Source organism: Scophthalmus maximus, chromosome 2, assembly GCF_022379125.1.
Source record: "Scophthalmus maximus strain ysfricsl-2021 chromosome 2, ASM2237912v1, whole genome shotgun sequence".
Classification (NCBI taxonomy): Eukaryota; Metazoa; Chordata; class Actinopteri; order Pleuronectiformes; family Scophthalmidae; genus Scophthalmus; species Scophthalmus maximus.
Window position 1 is genome coordinate 29,490,117 of NC_061516.1, and position 24,884 is coordinate 29,515,000.

A 24,884-nucleotide genomic window follows, 5' to 3' on the forward strand; every position below is an offset into this window, starting at 1 on the left:
CACACACACACACACACACACACACACACACACACACACACACACACACACACACACACACACACACACACACACACACACACACATCCACACACACACACACACACACACACACACACACACACACACATTCACACAAAGGCACGCACACTCTCACTCACTCTCTCAACTTGGCATGCCAGTTTTAGAGGTGATGGAGACAGACAGATTGTGTTGCATTTGTACAATTCGACCACACACGCACGCACGCATGCATGCACGCATGCATGCACAAACACACACACCCAGTATACACAGAAGCTGTGCGTTTTATTAATGTATCAAACATACCAGTGCACTTTTTCGCTTGGTCTGGAGAGTGATGTTTCTCTGTAATTCAAATACTGTGTGTGTGTGTGTGTGTGTGTGTGTGTGTGTGTGTGTGTGTGTGTGTGTGTGTGTGTGTGTGTGTGTGTGTGTGTGTGTGTGTGTGTGTGTGTGTGTGTGTGTGTGTGTGTGTGTGTGTGTGTGTGTGTGTGTGTGTGTGTGTGTGTGTGTGTGTGTGTGTGTACATTGTTTCTCAAAGTGTGTTAAAGATTAAGTTTGTGCTTAATCTGTGCTTTCTCATTTGAAATGTGTCTTTGTGTATAAGAGGTGGCTTTCTTTCTTTTTTTTTTAATCACGTTTAAAATGTTCACCTCACAATCGCTTCTTTTCAGGATCACCCAGGACTATTCTCAGTATCTGGAGGAGTGGTTTATTTCATGTTGCTGGTGGGGGGTGGGGGTGGGGGGGTTGTGGGCTGTGTTCAGACGGGGGCTCCTAATGGAATTTTCCCACAGAGCCCATTACACCCCCCTGATGTGTTCTCTTGGGTATTTGATCATGTTTACACATTCACACCAATATTTCCCATATTTTAACACACAGAGACTAAAAGTTGACTGCAGCAACACTTACTTTCTTTTTTTTTAATTGTTGTCATTTCTAATGTTGGTTTGTGCTTGCTGCTTCAATCCCAAGTGAGCTGGTTCATGTTGGCCTTTTATTTCTGAAAGTTTGCTTTGAAGATTGCTACTGAGCGGGCAACTTGTCTTTTACAGGAAAGTCATAAATATATAAGTTTTATACATACTTTTTTTTCTCTTTCTTTCTTTATCCCTTTTGTTTTTGTAGAAATCTCTCGTTCAGGTTTCCGAGAAGGTAGGCAACATCCCCAACGTTAAATATAACCCCTTGATATATACACCTATATCCTCTTCATATATATTTTATGTATATATATTTATATATATATTTCCTCCCCTTTTGGTGTTTTGTGCAGCTCTTTGTTGAAATCTTCCTTTTGTGCCTTGAGCCTTATCTTTTCTCCTATTTTTTTCTGTGGTTGGCCCTTTTTTTTTGAGCCCTCTGGTTTTGAGTGCCGTGTGTTGGCCTATTTTTATTTTATTCTATTTTTTTATTTATTTACTAACTTCCCCCATCACCCACTCACGCATTTAACTCACTCACTCCATCATCGTGCGGCACAATAATACCTCAACCCTCTTCCTCTTCGTCCCTCCATCGTCCTACCCACCTCTTCCTCATCCCCACCCGCCCTTCATTTTTTCCCCATTTATCAACCAGGTAGCGTGCGTGTGAGCTGTAGCGCCCCACATTAAGGTCGAGTTGTAATGGTGCAATAGATCAAACTGCCCCCTTCCTGCTCTTAACCCTTTCCTTTTCGTAGCTTCAGATACATAATGTACTTTTGTATAGCCTCATCCAGAACTTTGCATCCCAATCTTTAAAAAAATTGATGTTATCTCTTACACCAAATGCTAGTATTTCATTTTAAATTCTAGGCGTGTGAGAGATAAAAGAAGCACAGGGATGGACGATTTCGTCGTCTGAAAGTAGTTCTCATCAGTGTTTTCATCGTAGCCAAGTTGTGTGACTTCACCCAGGATCGTTTAATGTTGCTAACCATCATTCCTGTTAACGCCTCCCACCAAACCATCGCCCATCTCACCTCTCTGCTCGCCTCAGTTTGGTCACTGCCATTGAAAAAAACTAAACATAGCCGTAAAGTTTTTTTTTTTTAAATTATGAAAGATCCCACCTGAGAAGGTAGCGTGTCGTGTTGTAATACGTCCCTGGCTGTAGTTGGTAGTTATGGATGGATGGAGGTAGAGAGGAGGAGAGGACCCAGGAGGGACGAGGCTGCAGTGTTTCTCAGGCTACACTCTTTTCTGGAGGCTGCACTCTTCCTTTTCTTTCCTTCTTTCTGTCATTGCTCTGCTCTCACTGTGGCACCAGCTCTAACAGCCGCAGCAACAGAACTGGATGGCTTTGACCTACTCTGGCTGGAAAAGACCTTAATATGCTGTGAACACACACGCACACACACACACACTCCATGCATATATATATGCACTGTCACACCCAGACATTTTCATAAAAATATATAGTTATTTCTTAATGTACATATTTGCATTACTGTATATGCAAATGTTAACCCCGTTGACACATTTATATATGTACAAGCTGAACATGCATTTCACAGCCACATGCTTTTGAGTGTGTGGCTGCTTTTTACCAGCAGGTAGAGCTGTTTCCTCTCACCTGGACCACTGCTCCACCCGGTGGTTGGAAGCTGTAACACTTTTTATAAATATCTTGTGAATAAGAAGCGATATCTTTAGGTTATTTAAGGATTTGTTGTCATGCGTAATTATTTTATACGAGAGAAGGAAACACATCCGCTTTAAACTGTTGATTCATATATGGGACAAATATGTTATTGTAGTGCAATTTAAAAGAGAGTGGATCAAATAATCATCTTATCATTTCCTTTTTTTTTCTTGAAAGTAAGTGCCCCTTCCCCTCCTTTTATAGCCTTTTTGCATCCCTCCATGTTCAGCTCATTCACTAATGGGCACGCGAAATTGATGATTTGTAAAAAATGATTGGTTAACTGTTTAATTTATGATAGCATTATTATAATTTCCCCCCCCACTTGTCATTTCCCACATGCATTTTTTAACCATGTTTTTTTGTTGCAGGATGTATTTACATTGTGTTTGGTTGTTGTTGTTTTTATGAAGCAAAATAGGAATGATCCTTTTGCCTCAACAGAATGAATTTTAGACCATATGTTTTTTGAATTTGTCATATGTGTGTCCACGTTTGTCACTTTCCATCCACTGTCTGCATGTTTTTTACCGTTGTCCGTCTCTGCGTCTTTGTTGTTGTTGTTGTTGTTGTTGTTGTTGTTGTTGTTGTTGTTGTTGTTGGCTTTTCTCCCTTCACATTGTCTGTGTGTCACGTCTGCTGGGATGAGCCAGAATATTTGTGTTTGTGTTAAACTTGTGTTTTACAGGCTGAAGTTAAAGTAATGTTGAAATAATGTTGGTTAGGTTTTCAGAGTGTGTGTGCGCGCGTGTCCACTGTTTCTAATACAGTATTAACACAGTGCTTTAGCCACAGGACCCGCCCTCACCATGCCGACCATTCTGTTCCAAACCATTCCATCCTGGTCCAAAATATTCCATTTCACAATGTTCCCAACGTTCCATTTTGTTGGAGAACATTCCATTCCAAGCCATTCCAATCTGTTCCAGTCTGTTGTAAATACTTGGATTCTGCTCTGAAGTGAATCTTTACACTTTGATATCTCTAGTTCTTGTCCAAATTTTCCATTTACTTTGGAGCAGCTCATTTCTGTAAACTACTCCAAACTGGTTCCATCTCAGTTCAGGTTCTTGTTATTCATGTTCATCTCAGTTTCATTCATCACCTTCCTCTGATCCATCCAACTTCTTATACCAGTTAAATTAAAACCGGTTGCACCACACAAACTAGAGAATTTTTACATTCACCAACTGGCAGGTGTAACTGTTGTATAGATGAATAAGATAACTGCCAAATCTATTCACTTGTTAATATGTGACTTGTCTATATTTCAAATTGCACTTTCCTAAGATATGAATAAACCTCTTGTTAGACCAAATGACCACATAATGTCAGTCAGATTGGCATAATCAGATATCTTACTGTATAAGCAACCAAGACACTCTTTACAATTTTAACGGTGCATCCTTATTTATTAACTACATTGATAATCAATAAAATGTTAAATTAGTTATAACTAGTAGTTAACCTGGGAAGTACTCTTCACGAATATCTGATTGAGCTCAGTCCTGTTCTTCACTCAGCTCCTCAAACCATTCAACATTCATGTTGTCAGCTTAGTGATGGAGTAAAGCGACTGCGCATAGTGGATTGACCATAGCAATGCATTGTGGGCCCTCAACTCGTCAATAGCTGGAGTGGAATCAAGGACATCAAGGCTCGAAGTTGTGGGATTGGAACACTGAGTCGGGCATGGCGAGCAGCGGGGCCGTGCTCCGCCAGCTGATTAACTATGTGTCAGAGTCCAGATGTTGCCAGTAGGCCTTTAAAAAAAAAAAAAAAAAAAAAGACTAAACTTCTGTTGATTTTTCTCGAGGAGTCCGTATGAGGGAGAGGGTCGGGATGAGGGGAGCAGGTGAGATACAGAACAGCCCGGGGAAAAAACTAAAAAAACAATCCCCGCGGCTCTGCCGAAACCTGCCTGCCGAATCAGTAGACTGGAGCCAATCAGTAGATGATCTCTGAGCTTGTTGTGAATGGCTGGGAGATGGGGGGGGGGCTGGCCTGAGCGGGGGTGTACCGTATAATCGGTTGGTGATGGTGGTAAGGGCTCAACCAATCAGGGGGGCGGGAAGTTAGCAGTGAATGGTAGCATCCCAGAGAGTTCGAGTGATGGTGTGGAGGTTTGACCTGCATGGTGGTGTGTGTGTGTGTGTGTGTGCGTGTGTGTGTGTGTGTGTGAGGGGAAATCAGAGGGCCAAGTACTCAAATGTGTGTTTGTGTGCAAGTACACATGAAAAACAAAACATTTTATGAAATAAATCAATCCACCAATTCTGAGATGTGCCCACGCAAACACACACAGGGGTACTTCAAAAATATACGTTTTTGGGGCTTTTTGTCTTCATTCATTTATCCCTCATCTCCCCCTTCCTTTCAACCCTTCCTCTGCTCCCCCTCTTTTTTTGTCTTTAAATTTTGCAATGATTCTCACACTTTTCCTCCTCTTCTCTCTCCTCTCTTTGCCCCTTTCTCCTGTTTCTTCCACCCTCCCCCCCTTCTCTTTCTCTCTTCCCACGCTCTTCTCTCATCTCCTTTTTATCCATCCTCTCTGTCTGTCTCCTCCTTCACCCAGGTCCATGCTGAGCAGCACAGTGGACAAGTCGGAAAAGACGTCCGGTGGCGTTCTCTCCACCTCGACCAACAACGACGAGAACAACTCCTCACCAGGATCTGGTAACACCGGTACGTTGAGTCACTTTGTGTGTGTGTGTGGGGGGGGGGGGGTGTCCATAAAAAGATTCCGAGTCCTTCACAAGACCCTGAGTCACTCCCGATTGGTTCTTATCAGTCACGACTTCCCGTCAGTAGCAGTTCCACCTCGTCGTCGCTCCAAAGAAAGAAATCCCCGCTCGTATTTTTCATTATTGTTGTTCCTTGTTCGCATCATTGTCCGTCAGTGAGCAACTCCTCGACCGCAGAGCAGGCAGTCTTGCTTTCTGTTGCCACGTGAATGGTCACGTGACATCCATTGTCAGGCATGTTAGTGTAGGTGGGGATTTAAAACGGAGCTACAACGCTCGTCTGGACGGAGATAGTTTTTCTTTAAAAATTCTGTTTAAAAATGAAATCTTGATAGTTTGGATGTAGCCTCAGTTTACACCTAATCCAACTATGTTGCTGTTCATGGTGTAGTTATGAATTCCTATTTGCGGTATAATTAATTTCTACCGACCTCAGTCCTCTCTCTCCCTGCTCCTGTCTCAGTACTTATCATTCTTTCTTCCAACTTTTTCGTCCCCACTTCTAGGGCTGCAGCTAACGATTATTTTCATAATGGATTAATCTGTAGATTATTTTCTCGATTCATCGATTAGTTGTTTGGTCCATAAAATGTCATAAAATGGTGAAAAATGCCGATCTTGTGTCCCAAAACCACAAGATGATGTTTTATTATGTCAAGACACCAAAGATATTAGGTATACTGTCAAAGAGGAGCAAGGAAACCATGCCTCTCCGTGTGCTCACCTCCCCTGTCTCCTCCTCCTCCTCCTCCTCCTCCTCCCCAGGTGGCACCGGCACCCCTCCGGCCATCGGCAGCCAGAAGGACTCTGCCAAGCCGCGCTCGCTGCGCTTCACCTGGTCCATGAAGACCACGTCATCCATGGAGCCCGCCGAGATGATGCGCGAGATCCGCAAGGTGCTCGACTCCAACAGCTGCGAGTACGAGCTGCGCGAGCGCTACATGCTGCTGTGCGTCTCGGGCAACCCGGCGCGCGACGACTTCGTCCAGTGGGAGATGGAGGTGTGCAAGCTGCCGCGGCTCTCCCTCAACGGCGTGCGCTTCAAGCGGATCTCGGGCACGTCCATCGCCTTCAAGAACATTGCCTCAAAGATTGCCAACGAGCTCAAACTGTGAGTGCGGAGGAGCCGTGGGGGGAGACAAGGCGGGAGGGGGCGGGGGTGGGAGGGGGCGGGGTGGCGAGGATGAAGGCGATGTAGGTGCGTTGGGGGCACTGCGGAGGTCAGGAGGTAAGCTAAAGGGTGGGATCACTTTAAAAATCACACGATTGTTATGGAGGCGAAGGTCTGAGGTGGGGCCGTCGGTTCTCTGAGACGGGACGACGCTCCGGTTCTAGGTTTGTTCCTGAGGTTCGCGAGGCCCTGCCACCAGGAACTCTGAGCTGATGTCCTCTGAGTTGTGAAGTACTTACAGACCAAGGTCTTTTCTCTCCCTGCTGTTTATTTTTTTGTTTTGTTATTTTCGGGGGGGGGGGTCACGTTGTACTTAGACGTTCCACTCTTCTGCATGTCCGATCTGCTCTCTCTGTTTTTAAAGGAGTCCCACTTTGACCACTCCTGTCACTTCTTCCTGCTATTTATTCCGTTTCTCTGCACTGTTCTCCTGGGGGAGGGGAGGGGAGGGGACTTGGATGGTGGACGAAGAGAGCGGAGGAATGCTAAAAAGAAAATATTCTACTCTCTCGCTCTCGCTCTCTCTGAATCTGTGAATGATTGACAGAAAAGTTTGGAGCCTCATTTTGCTGGAAAACTCAAAAGGAGTTTTAATTGAATTTGTTCTGATTGTTCTCCAAAACTGAAGGGACTCCAACTGAGCCAGGACTTGGGCTGCCGAAGCCACTAACACACACACACACACACACACACACACACACACACACACACACACACACACACACACACACACACACACACCTCTAGATGGATTAAGGATGGACGGACTATGCTGTCGTTGGTTAAAGGACCCTCTCCACCCACCTCACCTCCTGCTCTGAATCCATCCCTCCACCACCTCCCTCCTCCCTACACACACACACACACACACCTCTTCACCTCTTCACCTCCCTCTCTTTCCTCTCCTCTAACTAAAACTGAACTCAGCACAAACACATCCATCATTTCACCTTGTCACTCCCCATTTCCTCCTTATTAATTATTATTTTCTTCGCCACCATCGAGTCCGAGGAGGCCAGTTCGACTTTTTTTTGTCATCGTCAATCGTACGGGCTGCAGCAGCTTTGAGACTGTACTTGATTTCTATTTTTATTTTTTTATTTAGTTTCTTCTTATTTTATGGCTTTTGAAAAGAGTTGTGCACTGGAAAAGGGGGGGGGGGGCATGTCGGCACCTGGGGAGGGAAGGACAGTTCGTGGGACGGGGTCGTTGATGGATGTTGTGTTGCCTTTTTTGAAGAATAAAAATTAGAGTTTTGTTTTTTGTTGCATACGTCAGCACACAAATGTTTGAATGATGATAAATTCATGTGTATTCTTTAAAAAACAAAAGTTGGTATCACTTTGGTTGGCATCACGCCTTCATATCCAGAATGTCAACCCTGAACCAACACATTTCTTGCCCCCCCCCCCCCATCACCCTCTCAGCTACACATATTCCCAAAGAGCAAACACACAACCAAGGTGTCATTGGAGTATGTAACATTATGCGTGTGTGTGAGTTTATCGAAGATCACTGGAAAAAAAAAGAAGGAAAAAAAAAAGAAAAGAAACGACGACAACGAATGGTGAATTATTTTCTTCTTCTTCTAATTTTAATTTGATAATATATTTTTGTGTCGTTGCAAATTTTTTGGTTTGTACAGATTAGGAAATTTTGTTGTTGTTTTTTTTTTTTCGGGAGGGGGATGGGACTGGTTGTGTCAGATCATATCATTGCTGCCTTTTCAGTGTAGTGCAACTTTACCACACACGCACAGAGACACACAAGAATCAGATTGAACACAAAACCCCTCAAAGTGCAGGAGTTGTCGACGTATTTAATGATGATGGTGGTGGTGATGACTACTGCTCGCTCATATTTTATTTTATTTTGTTAGATACATTTTTTTTAAAGGCGTTATCGATCCAGAATGACTTGAGGCAGAAAGCAGGAAATACTTCTCTTCATATCGGAACACGTGTTCGCTTTCAAAACAAAAAGAGTGGAAGTCACTCACTCTTCTTCTCTCAGTGAATTTGATCCGATAGTTCGTCGAAGCAGAACAAAACATCCACACACTCACGAGCGCAAACACACACACACGGGTGGGGGGGGGGTTAGAGAAGGGGGACAAGGCTGAGTCCCGTCAGCTGGTTGTACCTAACTTAACACTCTTTCTTTCTTTCTTTCACAATGACACACTGTCGTTTATTTGTTTCTCTCAGTTTTTAATACGTCAGATTTTTTTTTTTTTCTTTCAAAGTTGATCATTGTATTAAGGTGCTGGGTATTGGATTCTAATTATTATTCTGGCTGTTGCTGTTATATTATCTCTCTTTCAGGGTTGATTTTATTTTACATTATTTTTTTGTTTTACATTGCTGTAATTTACATTGATTTTAAATGTGTTTTGAGCAAACTGTAACTGTAGTGGTGGGTTTTTGGGGGTTGGGAGGGGTGATCAACTCCTGAACAATGTATTATTTGTTTGTTTTTGTTTTTTTTGTGCAAAGACAAAATGATGAAAAATTACAATGATAGTAATAAAAACAATGATATAATAATAGTTTGACTCCGAAATCCCTTATGTGAAAGCCACGTGACTTTGTCCGTTCTCTCCGCCCGTGTGCATTTAGTAGCCCCTGTGAAGCTCTCGGTCGTATTGCCTGATCTTCATCAGCAGACGGAGCCGCTGGGGGGTTGGTTCCTGGGCTCAGCGTGTTCACATCACTGTTTAACACGTCTTGTAAATGTTCACTCTGAGAATTGTGGGATTGCTCCTGAGCTATTTGAAAACCCCTTTTTGAATATGTCAATACAAGGTTGTACATTTTATTCATGTTGTTAATTTGGATCAGGCGACAGATTACTTATTTTTGGAGCAAAGAGGTTCAGAGTTTGTTCTTGAGCTTGTAAAAAGTGGTTGACCAAAAAGGAATTAAAAAAATGACCCTTGGAGATGTCAATCATGGTCATGCTCAGCAGATCGAGTTCATCTCAGTTGTCATGTATTTGAATTGGCAGATGAGCATCATGCGATGCGACTGAAAGCTCCAGAGCGTCTGCTAAATGGTCTTTGTCATGTGCCTCCAGCCTTCATGGTGTGTTGGTGCCTCACGCCGACACAAGGGGGCGCTGTGAGAAAGAAAATATTGAATTGACGGGGTTTTTTGTGCAGATGTTGAAATCTGACAGTGTATGAGAACTACAGCTGTGTAATCCGTGTTCTTGCAATAATGATATTTATACATTTGACAGGTTTCTTCAGTGAAGGACATCCATCAGAGGAACTCATGGCAAAGCAACAGAGCATTAATTATGCTGGGACGTCGATGGCAGGATTAACATATTAATGTGCAAAGTTAGATCAGAACCTGACTCTCAACACTGTTCCCACTTGATTTTTTTTTTTTGATTATTGAATGTTTGATAATTGATCAATCTTCTGACTCCTTAAAGCAATATTTGCTCACCTTGGTTGTTAATGTTTGACTGCTGGTCGGACAAAATGAGGCATTCGCTTCTGAAAGGTCACTTCTCTCCTTTGTTTCGTCAAAGAACAAACACTTATCGATTAGTCGAGAATAATCCACAGATTGATCAATGATGAAAGTCATTGTTTCTATCCTGACTCTGTCCATGTGTCACGTTTTTCCAATGTTAGGAACGCAGGGGCCACCGTAAATCAAATAACCCAAATTGTGGTGAAGCTGATTTGTCTGGCGGATGATTGGGTCATCAACAAAAGACCTGATGAATTGAGCGCTCATAACTCCACACCATGTTCCTCCGATCCCTCAGCACCAGCTTGTGCAGTTTCGGAGTTGGGGGCCTTTTGAATGTCCGTTTGTCTCTAGGCTTGGAAACAGCTACAGCCCTGCTCAGGAACGTGGAGGCTGCAGGTGGACGAACCTGTTGGGAGTCAACAGATGGTGGAATTGACGTTCACACACTTGTAGGTGTAAATAAGTTTGTTATTACACACCTCGGACTTTTGACTAAAGATAAAAACACATTGCACTTGTGTCCACTTTAAAATGATTAACCAACAAAGTAGCATTTGGTCATTTCTTTATTCTAAATAAAAAACAAAACAATCTGTCAAACACAAACAGTTCAGTTTCCACAATGTAAACAGCTTCTCACGTACAGAACACACGAGCAGTTCTTGAAACAAAGGGACAAAAATGGAAGGAAAGGAGTCGAGGCAAAGTGAAAAGGCGAAGCGCTTCCATCCCCTCGGGCTCGGCGCCTCGGCAGAGTGAACGCTGAAGGCGTCTGCTAACGAAAGCAGGTGATGAGTGTTCGAGTGTGTGTTTGTGTGGGAGCAGCAGCACTGAACACAGTTTTGAATAACGGTGTGATACAGCAAACGGGAGTAAGAACTGATGGTCTCACCGGACGATGCTGTTCCGTCACAACCTGAGCCGTTCAGGGACTGGGGGGGAAAGTGCAGCGTTTTTCCCAGACGGTTCAATGTGGAAATGAATCAACTGGTTTGACTTTACAGCAGAAAACTCCTTCCCAGGCACCGGGACACACACAAGCTTCACAAGCTTCACAAGGTCAAATACACACTTCTGGAATGACCTTCACATGCTGGCTGAAGTATCCAGCGGTTATTTGGACGTCCCACTGAAACATTAACCTTAAACGAAAGGTCAGACGTTATTCGCCGTCTTGCCGAGAGACGACTCAGACGCGCTTGGTGTCCGTGAGTTAGTTGAGGCTTCCACCAGCAGACGGCGTTAAGACTGGAGACGGAGGGAAACACTTGGTCCAAAGGAAAGAGATCCGACCGGTTCATTTGTTAAATCCATAAAAGAGCGTGTAAAGGTCAACTTGTCTTTATTGTGTTGTATAAATTAAAAAAAGTAAAGTCTTAATCACAGATTTAGATTGCTGTCAAGTTTGCCAGCCGCTGGCGTCAGCTTCATACGGAAGTTGGCGTCTTTCCATTTAGTTAAACTCCACAGACAAGTGAATAAATTACTTCCCAAAAAAATATCTCCGACATGTCGAACCTAAGCAAACACTGTTTCCCGTCAGATCCCTCCTCTGATGCTCGTCAGCTGAACTGGAGACTGGAGAGAAAACAATGTGCTTTTAAAGCAATATAACGAGACTTTGGCAGAACATTTTCCTTTTTTTCTTGTTCAGTGTAGACAAAACGTCATCCCGGCAGAGTTTGAACAGTCGCACACGTTACACAGAAGCTGCTGCTCTTCACGGCGGCCGGCGTTCGGGGCTCTTCACGACTGACAAGTCTTCCCCGGGAAGTCGAACGGACATGAAGCAGAGGAAACCGCCGACACGGGACCCAGAAACCGTCCAGTGGCATGTTGAAAGACTCCTCCCCCTTCGTGCTCGGTCAATAGTCATCATCATCATAAAGTATGCACTACCTAAACTACTTACAGTAACTAACTTGCCTATCTAGGGCTCACCCTCAAAGGTCTAGTCAAAGGAAACAGGAAAACATCACTCCAGTTAATACTAGTTATACATGGCTATGGCCGAAGAGGGAGAGGATGGGATCTCTTGCTCTTCTTTTTTCCATTTTCTTTACTTTTTTGCCCAATTAAAAGCCGCGGCTTTGATTATGAAGCGCGGGTTCTTTGAAAAGACGTACCTGCTCGCTCCTCTTTGAGGGTCAAGGTTTAAAGCAGAGCTCAAAGGAAAAAGGCGGATTCCATCACGGCGTGAAGGAGTTTCTAATCTACGCGACCTCTCGGGAGGAGCTGATTTGGCTCTGGCGAGGGGGAAACTCTTCCTCAGGGTTTCTCCTCTTTTCCTCCCCCACATTTATTCATTGTTTGTTTTTACCTGAATGCTGTTTGGATGACTTCATACCTGCCCAGTGGAACCTACAGTATATATATATATATATTTTTGTGTGTGCGTGTGTGTGGGTTCAACCACACTCCTCCACAATCCAGATGTTCAACAGTTGCCATGGAGACGGGCAGGTGGGTTTGCTCACTGTGGTCGTGGCTTCAAGAGCTTGATGATCCAGTGTCTCTGTCTTGTTCAGGGAGGTGATTGCAGGTAGTGTTCGTTTTGAGTTCCCAGCACGTGTGTGTGTGTGTGTGTGTGTGTGTGTGTGTGTGTGTGTGTGTGTGTGTGTGTGTGTGTGTGTGTGTGTGTGTGTGTGTGTGTGTGTGTGTTACACTAGAGGACTATGGTCTGGAGGTAGGTGTTTGTCGGTACAGTAAAGGAGCCTCAGATCACCAGTGGAGTGGACCCGTCGAGGGGGCCCATCACACTCAGTCACAGCGTGGTCATGTGACGTGTCATGGCCCAAATGACGAAGGCGAGGGGCAATGGAGTTATAAGGTGGAGGAATTTTTTCTGAGAAAGGAGACAGTGTAGTGTATGCATGCTAGTGTGTGTGTGTGTGCGTGTGCGTGCGTGTGTGTATTTTTTACTCCTACTGTTGTGTGCGTGTGTGTGTGTCATCAGTGCGACTAGGACTGCTCCACCTTGAGCCCGACCAGCGAGGGAGGCAACTGCCCCGCTGCAGTGGAGGAACTGGGAGGCGAGGCCCTGAGGCTGGAGCTCCCGGCGGACGAGGAGGTGGAGGAGGTCACCGCCGGACGGATGAGCGGAGGGGGAGGGTGGTTGTGGGGCGCTCGGTTCTGGAGTGGGCGGGTCTGCAGGGGAGGGGGCTGGCGGAGGAGGCTGGGGGGAGCCGAGGGAGGTGCGGGGCGCAGCAGCGGGGGTGGCTGGGAGAGGGAAGACGGAGTCTGGGTGGAGGAGGGGGGAGAGGAGCTGCCGGCAGCGTCTGATGGGGAGTCCTCCATTTTGACCTGAGGGGAGGGAGGAGACAGAGAGAGGAGAGAGTTAGTACGGAGGACAATCGGCAGAAACGACCAGAGGAGATGAAGTGAGATCAGGAGGAAGACAAGACAGGAGGGGAGGTGGAGAAAAAGTAAGAGAGAGAGAAACAGAGGGAGGGGTTTAAAGAGACAGATGACGAGGAGATTTAAACCCCAGCAGACGACACAGGAGTCAAGTGAATATTACAGCCACCTGCTCCTTCTGTTGAATATACTCTGACGGAGTAGATGTACAGGCGCTTCTTCCCTTTGTGTTCTCGGCAGGTTGTTACCTACTGTACACAATCTCTGTATAGATTTATGGGAAATTCCTTTCAAGATTGAAACCACAACTTTTGTGGCCCAGTTTTAAAGATGCCATGAAAGCTGAGAAAACACACAAGTTCTAAATAGCCAAACGTGTCGTATTGCAGTATTACCTTTATTTAGGTAGACGATTCTATAATATCTTTTCCCTAGAAAGCTATTATTTTAATGTCTTCCGCGAAAAATGATAAATGAGGTCATTATCTCAGATTGCAAGAGAATAAGCTTTGTAGAAAAAATGGGAATTAAGTAGAATAGACTATTGTTTTGGATTGAAAGAAAGGGAGACTGAACTGCATTAACATGAAATATATATATTTTAAGTCAGTTTTGTAAATCTGGCTTCATTTTGCATTCATGTAGATCTACATCTATTTTGTTGCCTTTACTTTTGTGCATTATCAGTAAAAATATTCATATTTTGTTAAAAGAAGTCGGACTTTGGATTAAAGGTGGGCGATCTCGCCAAAAGATCATATCCCGATCTTTTGGGAAAGAATCACAATCCACTATCTGAATCACGATTTTTCTCACCATCATAGACGAATGCATTTTATTTCTTCCACAGTGTTAGCAGAGTCGAATATGATAAAAAAAAATGTACACAAAGTTAGTATCTGTTGGTTGCAATGAATACACGCGCCGTTTTTCTTTAACAAGAGCAACCTCCCTCCGATCTGTATGATTCCTCTGAAAAGCAGATCATATGCCAAATTATGATCGTCCACGGTATAAAACCGTCAGATCGCACGAACCCTACTTTGGAAGGATCGGTACTGAAACATCTCGGGTGTCCTCCGTCAGGTCTCACCTCGTCGCCCTCTGCGCCTCCGTCTGGAGCCGCCGCCGCCATCTCCTCGCCGCTCCTCCTGGGGTCTCTCTGGTCTCGGCTGGTCGCCACCTGCTCGGCCGCCCACTCCCTCAGCACCTCGTCCAGGTTGAACCGGCGCCGGTAGCTCACGAAGAACGAACTCACCTGAACCCAGAGGCAAAGACGTGGGGAGTTAGAGAGAGAGAGAAATGATGAATGGACGGAAAGTTGTGCTGCATTCAAGGACGCCGAGGCCTGAGAGAACGGAGGGCAGCGGACGCATTAAAGGAGGGATAATGGAGATTATACTCATCCTACAGAGAAACATGCTTATCTAGACGTAGGGATGAGGGAGAAATTGGAGAAGAGATTGAAAAAATGCCGAGAGGCAGCTCGTCAAGTACACTGCTGAATGGAAGGTCGGACTGAGGTCGGGATGAGAGCTCAGCCCGCGAGGAGGAGGACACTCACCTGAGCTGGTGTCTTGGTCCCTATCACCTCCGCGATGGCGGAAAAGTCTTTACCGTAACGACGGATAGCTGGAAAAGAGGGAAAAAAATCAGGTTGACGTTGTCTCGGTGCATCACTGCAAAAACATCTGCTTTCTGTCAGTGAAGCGGTGCAGTGTGTGTTGTCGGAGGGGAAGCGCAGGAAGAGTGAGCCGCCGCGTGTTTTCTGTTAACCTTCGTCTGAGGTTGGCCGCCTGAGCCGAGTGCACCTGCTCTTCTAACGGCCTGACCTGCTTCGCCCTCACGTCATTACGCACATTCAAATGTTTGCACTGCACAGCTGCAGCAGATGGAGGTCACGCGCTTTGCTCAAAGGTGCTCTGACTGACGGACTGATTGCAGCTACACAGAGAACGAGGGGAGATTTCTTCTCTAAATAATAACCAGAAGTTCTGCCCCTCGAGTGAATCGGCACGTCAGGTACAAATCTCCCGTGACTCCGATCTAACCTCATCTATTGGTGATCATTTGAAACTTGACCTTCGTGTTTCATGAATGAGCTACTGTTTGCTTTTGTGAATAATTTAAACTTTGCCCAAACTGCCAGTTGTCGGACACAAAAGACACGACACCCCCTGCTGCCTGCTGAGCCCACGAGCAAGATCCATGGCAAGATCACATTTCATCATCTGTTAGATTTGATCGACACTTTTGCCCAAGGAGCAAATACCGTTAAAATAAGTCTGGCTTGTAATTTACATGCCACGTGGACTCTTGTTTGGTCATTGTTACCACATAAATCAGAATAATTCAACTAATCAACTCTCCATTTTTACGTGAATCAGTGTATTATGCCTAATCAGGGATGAGTCGGGTAGTGAAAATAATATGATGGGATTTAATGCTATATTTTCACATTTTAAGCAAATGCACCAAATCCCACATCAGTCATTCAGAACTTAACTTCATCATTATCATCGTTTTGCTGTTGGACGACACTGACAGTGTGTCCATAGCAACGAACAATACCCACCCTCATCAGCAACGAATCCTCCTCTTAATACCGAGGATTACCCCTCACTCAGTGCCCCTCTGCGGAACAACTGTGTGTCTCTAACTGACAAAATGCTGTGAAACAGAAGCAGCTTTACGTCACCCTCAGCTTTAATTCACTGTCATTACAGATGGAACCTGTACCCCCGGCGGCTCCTGTGTGTTTCAGCTGCGTCACATTATCTCCAACATTCAACAGAATCACTGCCTCGCCGTCAACAGTCGGTCAAGTTGCGGGAAATACGGTCACAGCCTCCCCTTATGTTCCCGAGTTATGTTGTTCATTAATGGCCCCAAAAGAGTTTATTGCAGAATATTATGATGTCACAGTGAAGTTGACCTTTGACATTTTGGTTAGAAAATGTTGTTGTCACTTCCTTCATTTGATACAATCCACAATACTTCTTGAGTTATCGCCAGAAATGTGGCATACCTGTAGTTTATTTTTTTTTACCTAAATAAACATTACAAGAAATGTCCCCCTTTAGTCCAAATATAAATACTACTGACAAAATACACTCCCCTCTGTCTTCAGTTTAAACTCAGAAAAAGGTTCCTGTGCTGGGACCAGGATCATTTTCAAGTCATTTGTGTGACACAAAATATTGACTTTAATAATACGTAAAGTATCTAACAGTGGCTTCAGGAGACATTTTGTAGACAGCAACACGAGGTGACTCTATAGGAGGGGGGGTGGGGATGATGATGCGGCCATTACTCACCCTGCACAGCCAGGAGCTGCTCCTCTGTGGTCCAACGAGAGTTCATCTTTGGGGCGGGCTGCACGAGAGAGAGAGAGAGAGAGAGAGAGAGAGAGAGAGAGAGAGAGAGAGAGAGAGAGAGAGACAGAGAGAGAGAGAGAGAGAGGGAGGGAGGAAGGACGGGAGAGATTAGAGCATGAAGGGGGTACAGTACAGTAGGTGGTGAGAAAGAAGAGGAGAGAGAGGTGAAAATGGCAGCATGAGAGCTGAGAGCAGATTAAGACTAATCTCAGTCCCACAAGGGGGTGAAATTATATCTGGGGGGAGTTGGGGAGGAGCAGAGTGAATAAATGAAGGAGGAGAGGGACAAACTAAAGAGGCATCGGAGACGGAGTTAAAGCAATTACAGTCAGGGAACAAAAATCTAAGGGGGGATGGATGAGGGATGTCAAGGAAAGAAAGACAGGTGAGGAAATAAAGAAAAATGATTTACCTCGGCAGGTCGGAGAGTATCAACGCCTTCATTTAGACTTTGTTTCAAACTGCTGTTGTTCTGTTTGATGGACTGAACCTGAGAGGGAGAGTGGAGGGGGAGAAAGAAAGAAAGAAAGAAAGAAAGAAAGAAAGAAAGAAAGGGGACAGTGTGCAGAGTTAATGTTTTGGCTCGTAGCACTGATGCCATTAAAAAAAATATCTGTAGCTTTGAACGCATAAACAAAGAAGCGTCTGTTACTTCAAACATGCAGGAAGTCACCAGTCCTGCTGTTCTAACAATTTTTTTTAAATGTGAACAGTCATAGTATACAGTAAACCTTTTTCTAATAATGTTTCCACCAGCTCGTCTTACCCTGAATGACCCCAAATTTATTTTCATGTAAACAACTACGTAGCTCCAGACACACGTGAAAATTACAAAATACATACCTGTCTCTTCAGCGACACCAGCTGTGTGTCCAACTGTCGTATAGTTAGCACCCCGGAGTCGTGGGAGGCGGAGAGGGACATGATGTCGCCCTGTTCCAGGTGCATGCCTTTGGGGGGCCTGCGGCGAGCTCGAAGCGGGTGGTGGCGGTACTGAGCCCCGATGTTCTCCTTCTTTATCGGCCCCGAGCGACTGGGGGCAGCCTTGTCGGAGCTGGTGCTGCTGGGGTTCTGCTTCACTGCCTTTTGTGGACGAGAGAAGTCACACAAAATATTAAAAATGAGCTTCAGGTAGAATTATACTTTTTCTTTTTTCAAGACCAGCAACAAAAATGCAGTGTTACATTCATGCATAATAAATTAAGTTAAAATTGATTTGGATGTGCTGATCTTGAGTCTTGACTACTGAAGAGCAAAAATGTGTTTATGTAAGCGCGCGCGCGCACGCGCGCACACACACACACACACACACACACACACACACACACACACACACACACACACACACACACACACACACACACACACACACACACACACACACACACACACACACACACACACACACACACACACACCACTGTAAAATGTCTATTGCTCACCTCCTTCTTGTTGTCAATCTCAAAGTCACTGTCGCTGCCAGGGTCTGCTCCTTCCTCCAGATCATCATTACTGCAACGCAAGAAAGTAAAAGGAACAAGAAATCAAACCAAATACGCCTGTGCTTAAGCTTTGTATCCAAGAAATGCTCAATAAAAAAAAAACTCAACTTAAAATGGCAAGAAATAATATCAACGGCTCTCATTTAAATTCACGCGACTCTCGTCTCCCCAGGACGTCGTGCTTGGCGAGTGTCATTTAACAAAGGAGTTTTGTAAATGTTAGATCTCAGGTGAGTCGTTTCTAACAGAACTGAGACTGTTCCTTTCAGCACAATCCTTTCTCTCCTCTCCCCAACACACTCGGTCAGATCATTTAAAGGGGCAGTAAGTGATTGTAAAGCAATACACGTTTTGTAAAAATCAGCCAAAATTTTCATGTGGTCCGCTAGCTGTCGGTTCTGTGCAGGCTCTGTAAATCGAAAACCAAACAAATGGCTGGGGTCGCGCCACACAACAATGCGAGTGCAGTTTGTAAACAGCGCTGAACATGCTAGCTGGTCGCACTGCAACTCAGGGCTTTTGGCCTAGTGGTAAACCGCGTCCGTCTCCCATATACCCGGGGTCGCCGGTTCTCAGCCCGGCCAGAGCAGTAAAATCACAACAACAAAGAGAGAAAAAAGCTTTCGCCAAAAGTCGCTTACTGCCCCTTTAGCAAGTGTGAGGGATTCTCATGCCTGTCATCTTTCTCCCTCTTGCTGACCAGCCTCCTGGCCTGTCGGTCCATCACCGAGGTCCTGGTCCGGGTCTTCTTCCAGCTGTAGTAGTACTTCACCAAGCTGGAGATCAGCTTGTCTGGCAGCTACGCACAAACACAAGACAATCGATAAATCAAGTTTTTCTTATCAAGTCTTATCTAGTATTATATTTAGTCCTGTACTAAATATACTGCCAGTGTGTTTGTGTGTGTGTGTGTGTGTGTGTGTGTGTGTGTGTGTGTGTGTGTGTGTGTGTGTGTGTGTGTGTGTGTTATTTTCTCACCATCTGCTGGATGCGGTGGAAGCTCTTGCCGTGGAAGCTGAAGGCCTGCTCGAACAGAACTTTGTCCTCCACCGTCCACTCATCTGGGAAGGGCGTGAAGTTGGCGAGGTCGGCCAGTGAGCGCTCCACGTCGTGTTTGTGCCACAACAACATGCCCAGGGCCTGAGGGAGCCCCGAGGACAGAGGCAGATGAGATGAGGGGAGTGTGTCATGTCAGAAGAGGGACAAAGAGACACAAAGGTTAAAGAAATAGTAGCTGTAAAGTGTAGAAGAAATTAGGATAGTCTTAATCCTATGCAGTTTAATTGACGTTTTTAAGGAAAAACACGTAAGGATTATACTAACCTGCTCCATGTTGTATCCGTGTTTTTCTTTCGCCATCAGAATGTATTCATCCACTGGAATAAAGAGAGAAAATTGGTTTAAAATGAAGTAAGATAGAGAGAGCAAGGGGGAAAAAAAGGGGACAAAGGATAATATGCTGGGGAAAGTTGGACAGGAAAACCGAGCAGAGAGGATGAACACAAAAATGGGGAGACAAAGATGGAGGTGAAGACACCAAGCAAGTGCACAGAAAGATACAGAGAGAATCAAAGTTTTAATTACTATTCTCCAGTTGGCACACAGCCACTACACTGAAGGTCAAGTTGTTAAGCTTGTGCCAGAGAAAATCAGGCAAGTTTGGTGCGTGTGTGTGCGCGTGTGTGTGCGTGTATGTGTGTGTGTGTGTGTGTGTGTGTGTGTGGATGGGTGTGTGTGTCTTACACATTGCGTCAGACAGCTGACTGTTGGGACACCACACCAACATGCTCCTCTGGTCCTTTTCATTGTAGCGTGCTGGACTGTCTGGTGATGCAAACAAAACCCACACATTTTCAGACATTAGATCCAAACATGGAGGTTACACATCTATATTTTACTCCCTTTACGCAGCATTTAGCATCTTTCAATTCCCTACATCTCCCTCTGCTATTAACTTTCACTCTCTCCCTCTTTCTTCTCTGCATGTTTAATCATGTGTTGACTACTTTGTAGGCGATGAGGAGTCAGTGAAATCAACAAGACAGAGGTAGGTCCGACTGCACCTACCGTCTCTCTGGCACAATCTAAATGTGGTGGGACAACTACTTCTATTCCAGTAATAAATAGTGTAAACTATTATTTTAACATTTAAGCGGGTAGGGCAAAACATCTGGACGAAAAGCTGACAATAAATGGGAGGAGGAACATCTTTTTAGACTGATCTTCTCCCGTCTCTCCACAGTAACACCGGTCATTTGACCTTCATTTCCCTTAACATCTGCATTCCCCTCCCTCCGCTGCAATGTCCTCTGCTCACCTCCATGTGTCCTGTGCAACCCTGAATTCCTCCCCCTCTCTCTATGTTTTCATCTTCCTCTTTGTATCTCTTTGTCATCATCTCCCTTTCTCCAATCTTTCCTCGAGGCCGGCTTACCTGGTTTGAACTCTGGGATCTGAGCCTGGTAGTCCCCTCCCACTCTGATCATACTGTCTGTAGAAAAAAGAAAACAGGAGGACAGTCATCTATAGGGCGACAGAATAAACAACTGATAATGATAGTCATCTTCTATTTTTTATGCGCTAAGCCTTTCTCTATTGGTTCACCCTACAAATGTCTCTGCCTCGGCAAATGCAAAGTTCTTTTAGAGGACAACACAAAGAGATCTGTTACATCCAGGTGACTTTTTCTCAGAGATGAGCTCGTGACAGAGTTATCATTTTCTGGTCAACTGTACAGTTGGATTATTCTGCTTTCAAACAGCATGGGTATTCAAGGATATCAAAAATAAAATTGAGGGTTTAGGGTTGCAACTTACGATTATTTTAATTATCATTTAAGCTGACGATTATTTTTTTACGTAATCGATGAGTTGTTTCGTCCATTAAATGTCAAAAATATTAAGTTTACTGTCATAGAGGAGCAAAGAAACCAGACAATATTTACATTTAAGAAGCTGAAATCATAGAATTTTTACATTTTCTTTCCCATTAAAATTACTTGAACTGCTTAATTGATTAATTGATTAATTGTTGCGGCTCTAATCAAGTTCCCTTCCAGCCAATGAAGCAGCAGAGGTTTGTGAGAAAAACAAATGGTTAACGGTTATAGGTTTTGTGAAAACCACAGACCAAAGGTTTTTTCCAAAACAGAACAAAAAAAGCAACAACCCAGTTACTGTTTGACACTAGAATTAATATTTTGTGGTGTCAAGATTAGCAGAGCTGATAACTAATAGGATTTTTTTTCTCTCTTTCCCCTCATACACGGTGTGATTGCACCTGATTGTTTGTCTCTACTTTTTCCCGGCAGTGACGAGCTGCACTAAATAATAACTGCTAAACAAAATGTATGATAGGATCAATCTTTCACATATTGAGGTGAATCAGTCAGATCCTGGCGTGAATCATTATGTATGTAGTTATCAGATGAGTTCAAACTAGGGGTGGGTATTGGCAAGGACTTCACGATACGATACGCATCACGATACATGGGTCACGATAGGATTATATCACGATACATTGCGATACGATGCATATTGCGATATATTGCGATATTCCACAGTTAACTGAAAGCAGCAGACAAATTGAGTCAAAACAATGTAATTCCTTTTCAATGTATTTCTCCATTCTTTAATAGCACTCTTGCACTTTAACTGAAAGCACTGCAGTGGACAATCTGACATTTAAAACAAGAAAATAAAGTGCATATACACAGGTACTTAACACAATGAACTGAAATGTACAACATAGTGCATATTAAATATATATATATATATAATATATAATATTAAATATATATAAGCCTATATAAACAAAATGAATAGAACAAATAGTCAGTATGTTGTAAACATAGAACATGTAGTCCAACCCTTGGATGGATACATTGGCAGGCCTACTTTTTCAGATTTTTGTTTAGGACCAGAATCTGATCAAGATGGTCTGGGGAAAGTGCACTCCTCTGTGCTGTGATAATGTCCCCTGCAGTAGAAAAAACTCTCTCCGAAGAGACGCTAGTCCCCGGAATACACAGGTATCTCTTTGCAACGTGTGACAAGAGAGGATACTCGCTCTGATGATCTTTCCACCAGTCCAGTGGATTGTTCACAAGTGGCATGGGAGCTTCCTCCTTGTATCTTGCCATCTCCTCCTTTGCCTGGTCCTCTGCGGTTTTCAACTTCTTTGCAGCACCTGCAGGAGGGGTGGACAACACAATAATTTAATATCTATAATCTCACAACAAAGTGTCATTCATCATTTTTTATACTTTTTCAGTATTTCAATACACATTTATTTTCAGCATCAGTCACAGTGACTTGATGCAGCACCCTTTTATTACAGGGTACTAGGGAAGTTCAATTTGTTCAAGCAGAACACAACAGACTTGACATATTTGTTTTTCAGACATGTTTGCATGATGGGAAATCATGGGCACTCTTTGTAGTTTTCCCAGTGGCCTTTAAAGTATCATCACATTAACCTGCAGCATATGTTTGACCAAGTAAGTCAGCTAGAGAGCAAGAATGCCTGGATCTCTTGAACGGAACTGCAGAGATGTCTTCTTGCACAGGACCTTGATTGCTGTCCTCGTCGTCTTCTGGCAATACATTCACATCAGTCTGTCTCTCCTGTCTCCACTCCAGTCTCACTCTGCTGAAAAAAAATAATGCAATAGGGTTAGGGTTAGCATTAGCTTTAGAATATCAGTAAATATTAAGTGCAATACAATAAGTGACAATTGAATTAAATGTATCACACTTGTAATATAAATGTTTGACTATCATTCAGTAGTATTTATGCTTTGTGAAAATGTCAATGGATATTTTTGTTGTTTGTTGTATTGATAAATATTGACAGCAGTCTTATGTTACCTGAAATGCCCCCTTGCTCCTTGCAGCTTCTGTGATGATTCTAGCACAGATGTCCTGGCGTTGGTCTTCTGAAAGGAAGGGCAGGGCCTTTAACCTTGGATCCATAGCTGAGGCCACACAAAGAGTCTCCTGCTCGTCCAAGTACCTCTTTAAGATCCTGGCATACAGCAGATTTGATTTCCCTTGTCAAGTTGGAATCAGTTGGACTGTCTTGTAGATCATGGATCAGCTGGGCATGGAGTGGTGCTACAACTGATAGTGTTGGAGTTGTCTCCTGTGACATAACAAGTGTAGCTACCTTCATGGGCTTCATAGCAGTGACTACTTCTTCAGCAGCTGTTATGTCTGACTCGCTTAAGGTGCAGATCTCCTTCTCTGTCTTCCTCACCTCAGCTGAGAGGAGGGCAGCATGGATGGCTGGCTGTTGCTCCAGGAAGCGCTGCAGCATGCCAGGAGCACTGTTCCATCTGGTAACAACGTCAGCGAGCAATTTGTGTTGAGGCAGATTTAGCAGCTTTTGTTTTTCACGCAGAACATGGCTGGCTGTGGTGCTGCGTCTGAAAAAGCTGGTTATTCTTCTCACTCTTCCGAGCAACCGTGCGACTGGTGTTAGCTTCAGCGCGCGCTGTGAAGCCAGATTTAAGGTGTGCGCGAAACATTTGAAATGTAGCATACCACCTAGCTGCGCTGCGATGGTCCTGTTTGACGCGTTGTCAGTGACTGTGGCCGGGTCCTTGCTTGTTATGTCTCATTCCTCCAATGCACGTTTCAACAGCTCGGCGATGTTACTGCCAGTATGGCTCTCATGCATTGCCCTCGTCTGCAACACATGAGAAAGTTTCCATTCCTGATTGATGTGGTGCGACGTGATCGTAACATAAGACTCCGTGGCTCTCCATGTCCAACCATCGCAGGTAAGGGCAACTCTTTCTGCTGAGCCAAGAGATGTTTTTACTACTTGCTTCACTTCTTCATACATCCTTGGCACAGCCACCTCCGTTATGTGTTTGCGAGTGGGGATCACATAGCGCGGCTCCATGGTGTTGACCATGTACCTGAAGCCGGTGTTTTCAACCACACTATAGGGCCGCAAATCATGACAAATAAAAAGCACCACCGACTCCGTAATCTTCACAGCTCGAGATGAGGTAGATGAAAATTTGTTCGTGGTATCATCCAACGTAGTTTGCCTCGGGTCGACAGGTGTTGGTTGTTGCTGTAGCTTTATTGTGTCTGCATGGCGTCTGACGAGGTGAGTTCGCAAGTTGGTTGTGTTACCTGAATATTTTACGGCAGCGTGAGAGAGCTTGCAAATTGCATTTGCTTTATCAAAGTCCATGCTCCCTGGTTTGTTTTTGAAACCGAAGTGCACCCACACATCGGCTTTATATTTTGAAGGCGCCGCTCAAATATTATCAGTCGACATGCTGCCTTCATTTCTCACTCTGCCAGAAACGGCACCCGGCAGTTCGAGCCAACCAGTTGCACTGCGACACCTACAGGAGCGGAGGCTGTAATTCACAACCCGTTTAAAACAGGGGTTTTTTTCTTCCTTCGAAATACCGATTTTTGGAGCTGGAAATCGATGTAGTATATCACCTAAATAAATATTGCGATATATTGCCATCGATTTTTTAGCACAGCCCTAGTTAAAACCATCACCTCACTGTCATTAAACCTGAGCATGTGACCTGCGCTCTGTTAAGTAAATCCTAAATATGC

The 24,884-nt window shown here is 44.4% G+C and overlaps 3 protein-coding genes across 22 annotated transcripts in view; 1 reads left to right on the forward strand and 2 right to left on the reverse strand.

The window, feature by feature from the left end:
* mark2b (MAP/microtubule affinity-regulating kinase 2b) overlaps window positions 1-9,118 on the forward strand; it is a 51,015-nt gene extending 41,897 nt beyond the window's left edge. For 10 of the 16 annotated variants that reach the window (XM_035624316.2, XM_035624332.2, XM_035624319.2 and 7 more), the window contains 4 exons: window positions 1,156-1,182; window positions 4,472-4,510; window positions 5,231-5,340; window positions 6,165-9,118. In XM_035624316.2, the coding sequence (XP_035480209.1) occupies window positions 1,156-1,182; window positions 4,472-4,510; window positions 5,231-5,340; window positions 6,165-6,514 (526 nt within the window). In that variant the 3' untranslated portion in view covers window positions 6,515-9,118. The remainder of the gene's footprint in view (window positions 1-1,155; window positions 1,183-4,471; window positions 4,511-5,230; window positions 5,341-6,164) is intronic. The other 6 variants (XM_035624318.2, XM_035624326.2, XM_035624328.2 and 3 more) reach the window with 5 other exon arrangements.
* Window positions 9,119-10,606: 1,488 nt separating this feature from the next.
* Window positions 10,607-24,884, reverse strand: part of rcor2 (REST corepressor 2) — a 21,257-nt gene continuing 6,979 nt past the window's right edge. Inside the window, exons 3-14 of one of the 2 annotated variants that reach the window (XM_035624337.2) lie at window positions 20,729-20,785; window positions 20,038-20,118; window positions 19,618-19,670; window positions 19,273-19,434; window positions 18,969-19,093; window positions 18,235-18,304; window positions 17,636-17,875; window positions 17,205-17,282; window positions 16,733-16,790; window positions 14,980-15,047; window positions 14,509-14,673; window positions 10,607-13,361 (exon numbers count right to left, since the gene is read on the reverse strand). In XM_035624337.2, the coding sequence (XP_035480230.1) occupies window positions 13,020-13,361; window positions 14,509-14,673; window positions 14,980-15,047; window positions 16,733-16,790; window positions 17,205-17,282; window positions 17,636-17,875; window positions 18,235-18,304; window positions 18,969-19,093; window positions 19,273-19,434; window positions 19,618-19,670; window positions 20,038-20,118; window positions 20,729-20,785 (1,499 nt within the window). In that variant the 3' untranslated portion in view covers window positions 10,607-13,019. Of the gene's footprint in view, window positions 13,362-14,508; window positions 14,674-14,979; window positions 15,048-16,732; window positions 16,791-17,204; window positions 17,283-17,635; window positions 17,876-18,234; window positions 18,305-18,935; window positions 19,094-19,272; window positions 19,435-19,617; window positions 19,671-20,037; window positions 20,119-20,728; window positions 20,786-24,884 lie in introns of both variants that reach the window. The other variant, XM_035624335.2, reaches the window with a different exon arrangement.
* LOC118300165 (E3 SUMO-protein ligase ZBED1-like) overlaps window positions 21,260-24,884 on the reverse strand; it is a 4,832-nt gene continuing 1,207 nt past the window's right edge. Inside the window, exons 1-4 of one of the 4 annotated variants that reach the window (XM_035624345.2) lie at window positions 23,308-24,884; window positions 23,163-23,230; window positions 22,865-22,941; window positions 21,260-22,482 (exon numbers count right to left, since the gene is read on the reverse strand). The exon at window positions 23,308-24,884 is cut by the window's right edge and continues 1,207 nt beyond it. In XM_035624345.2, the coding sequence (XP_035480238.2) occupies window positions 22,187-22,482; window positions 22,865-22,941; window positions 23,163-23,230; window positions 23,308-23,835 (969 nt within the window). In that variant the 5' untranslated portion in view covers window positions 23,836-24,884 and the 3' untranslated portion in view covers window positions 21,260-22,186. Of the gene's footprint in view, window positions 22,483-22,771; window positions 22,945-23,162; window positions 23,231-23,307 lie in introns of all 4 variants that reach the window. The other 3 variants (XM_035624342.2, XM_035624344.2, XM_035624341.2) reach the window with 3 other exon arrangements.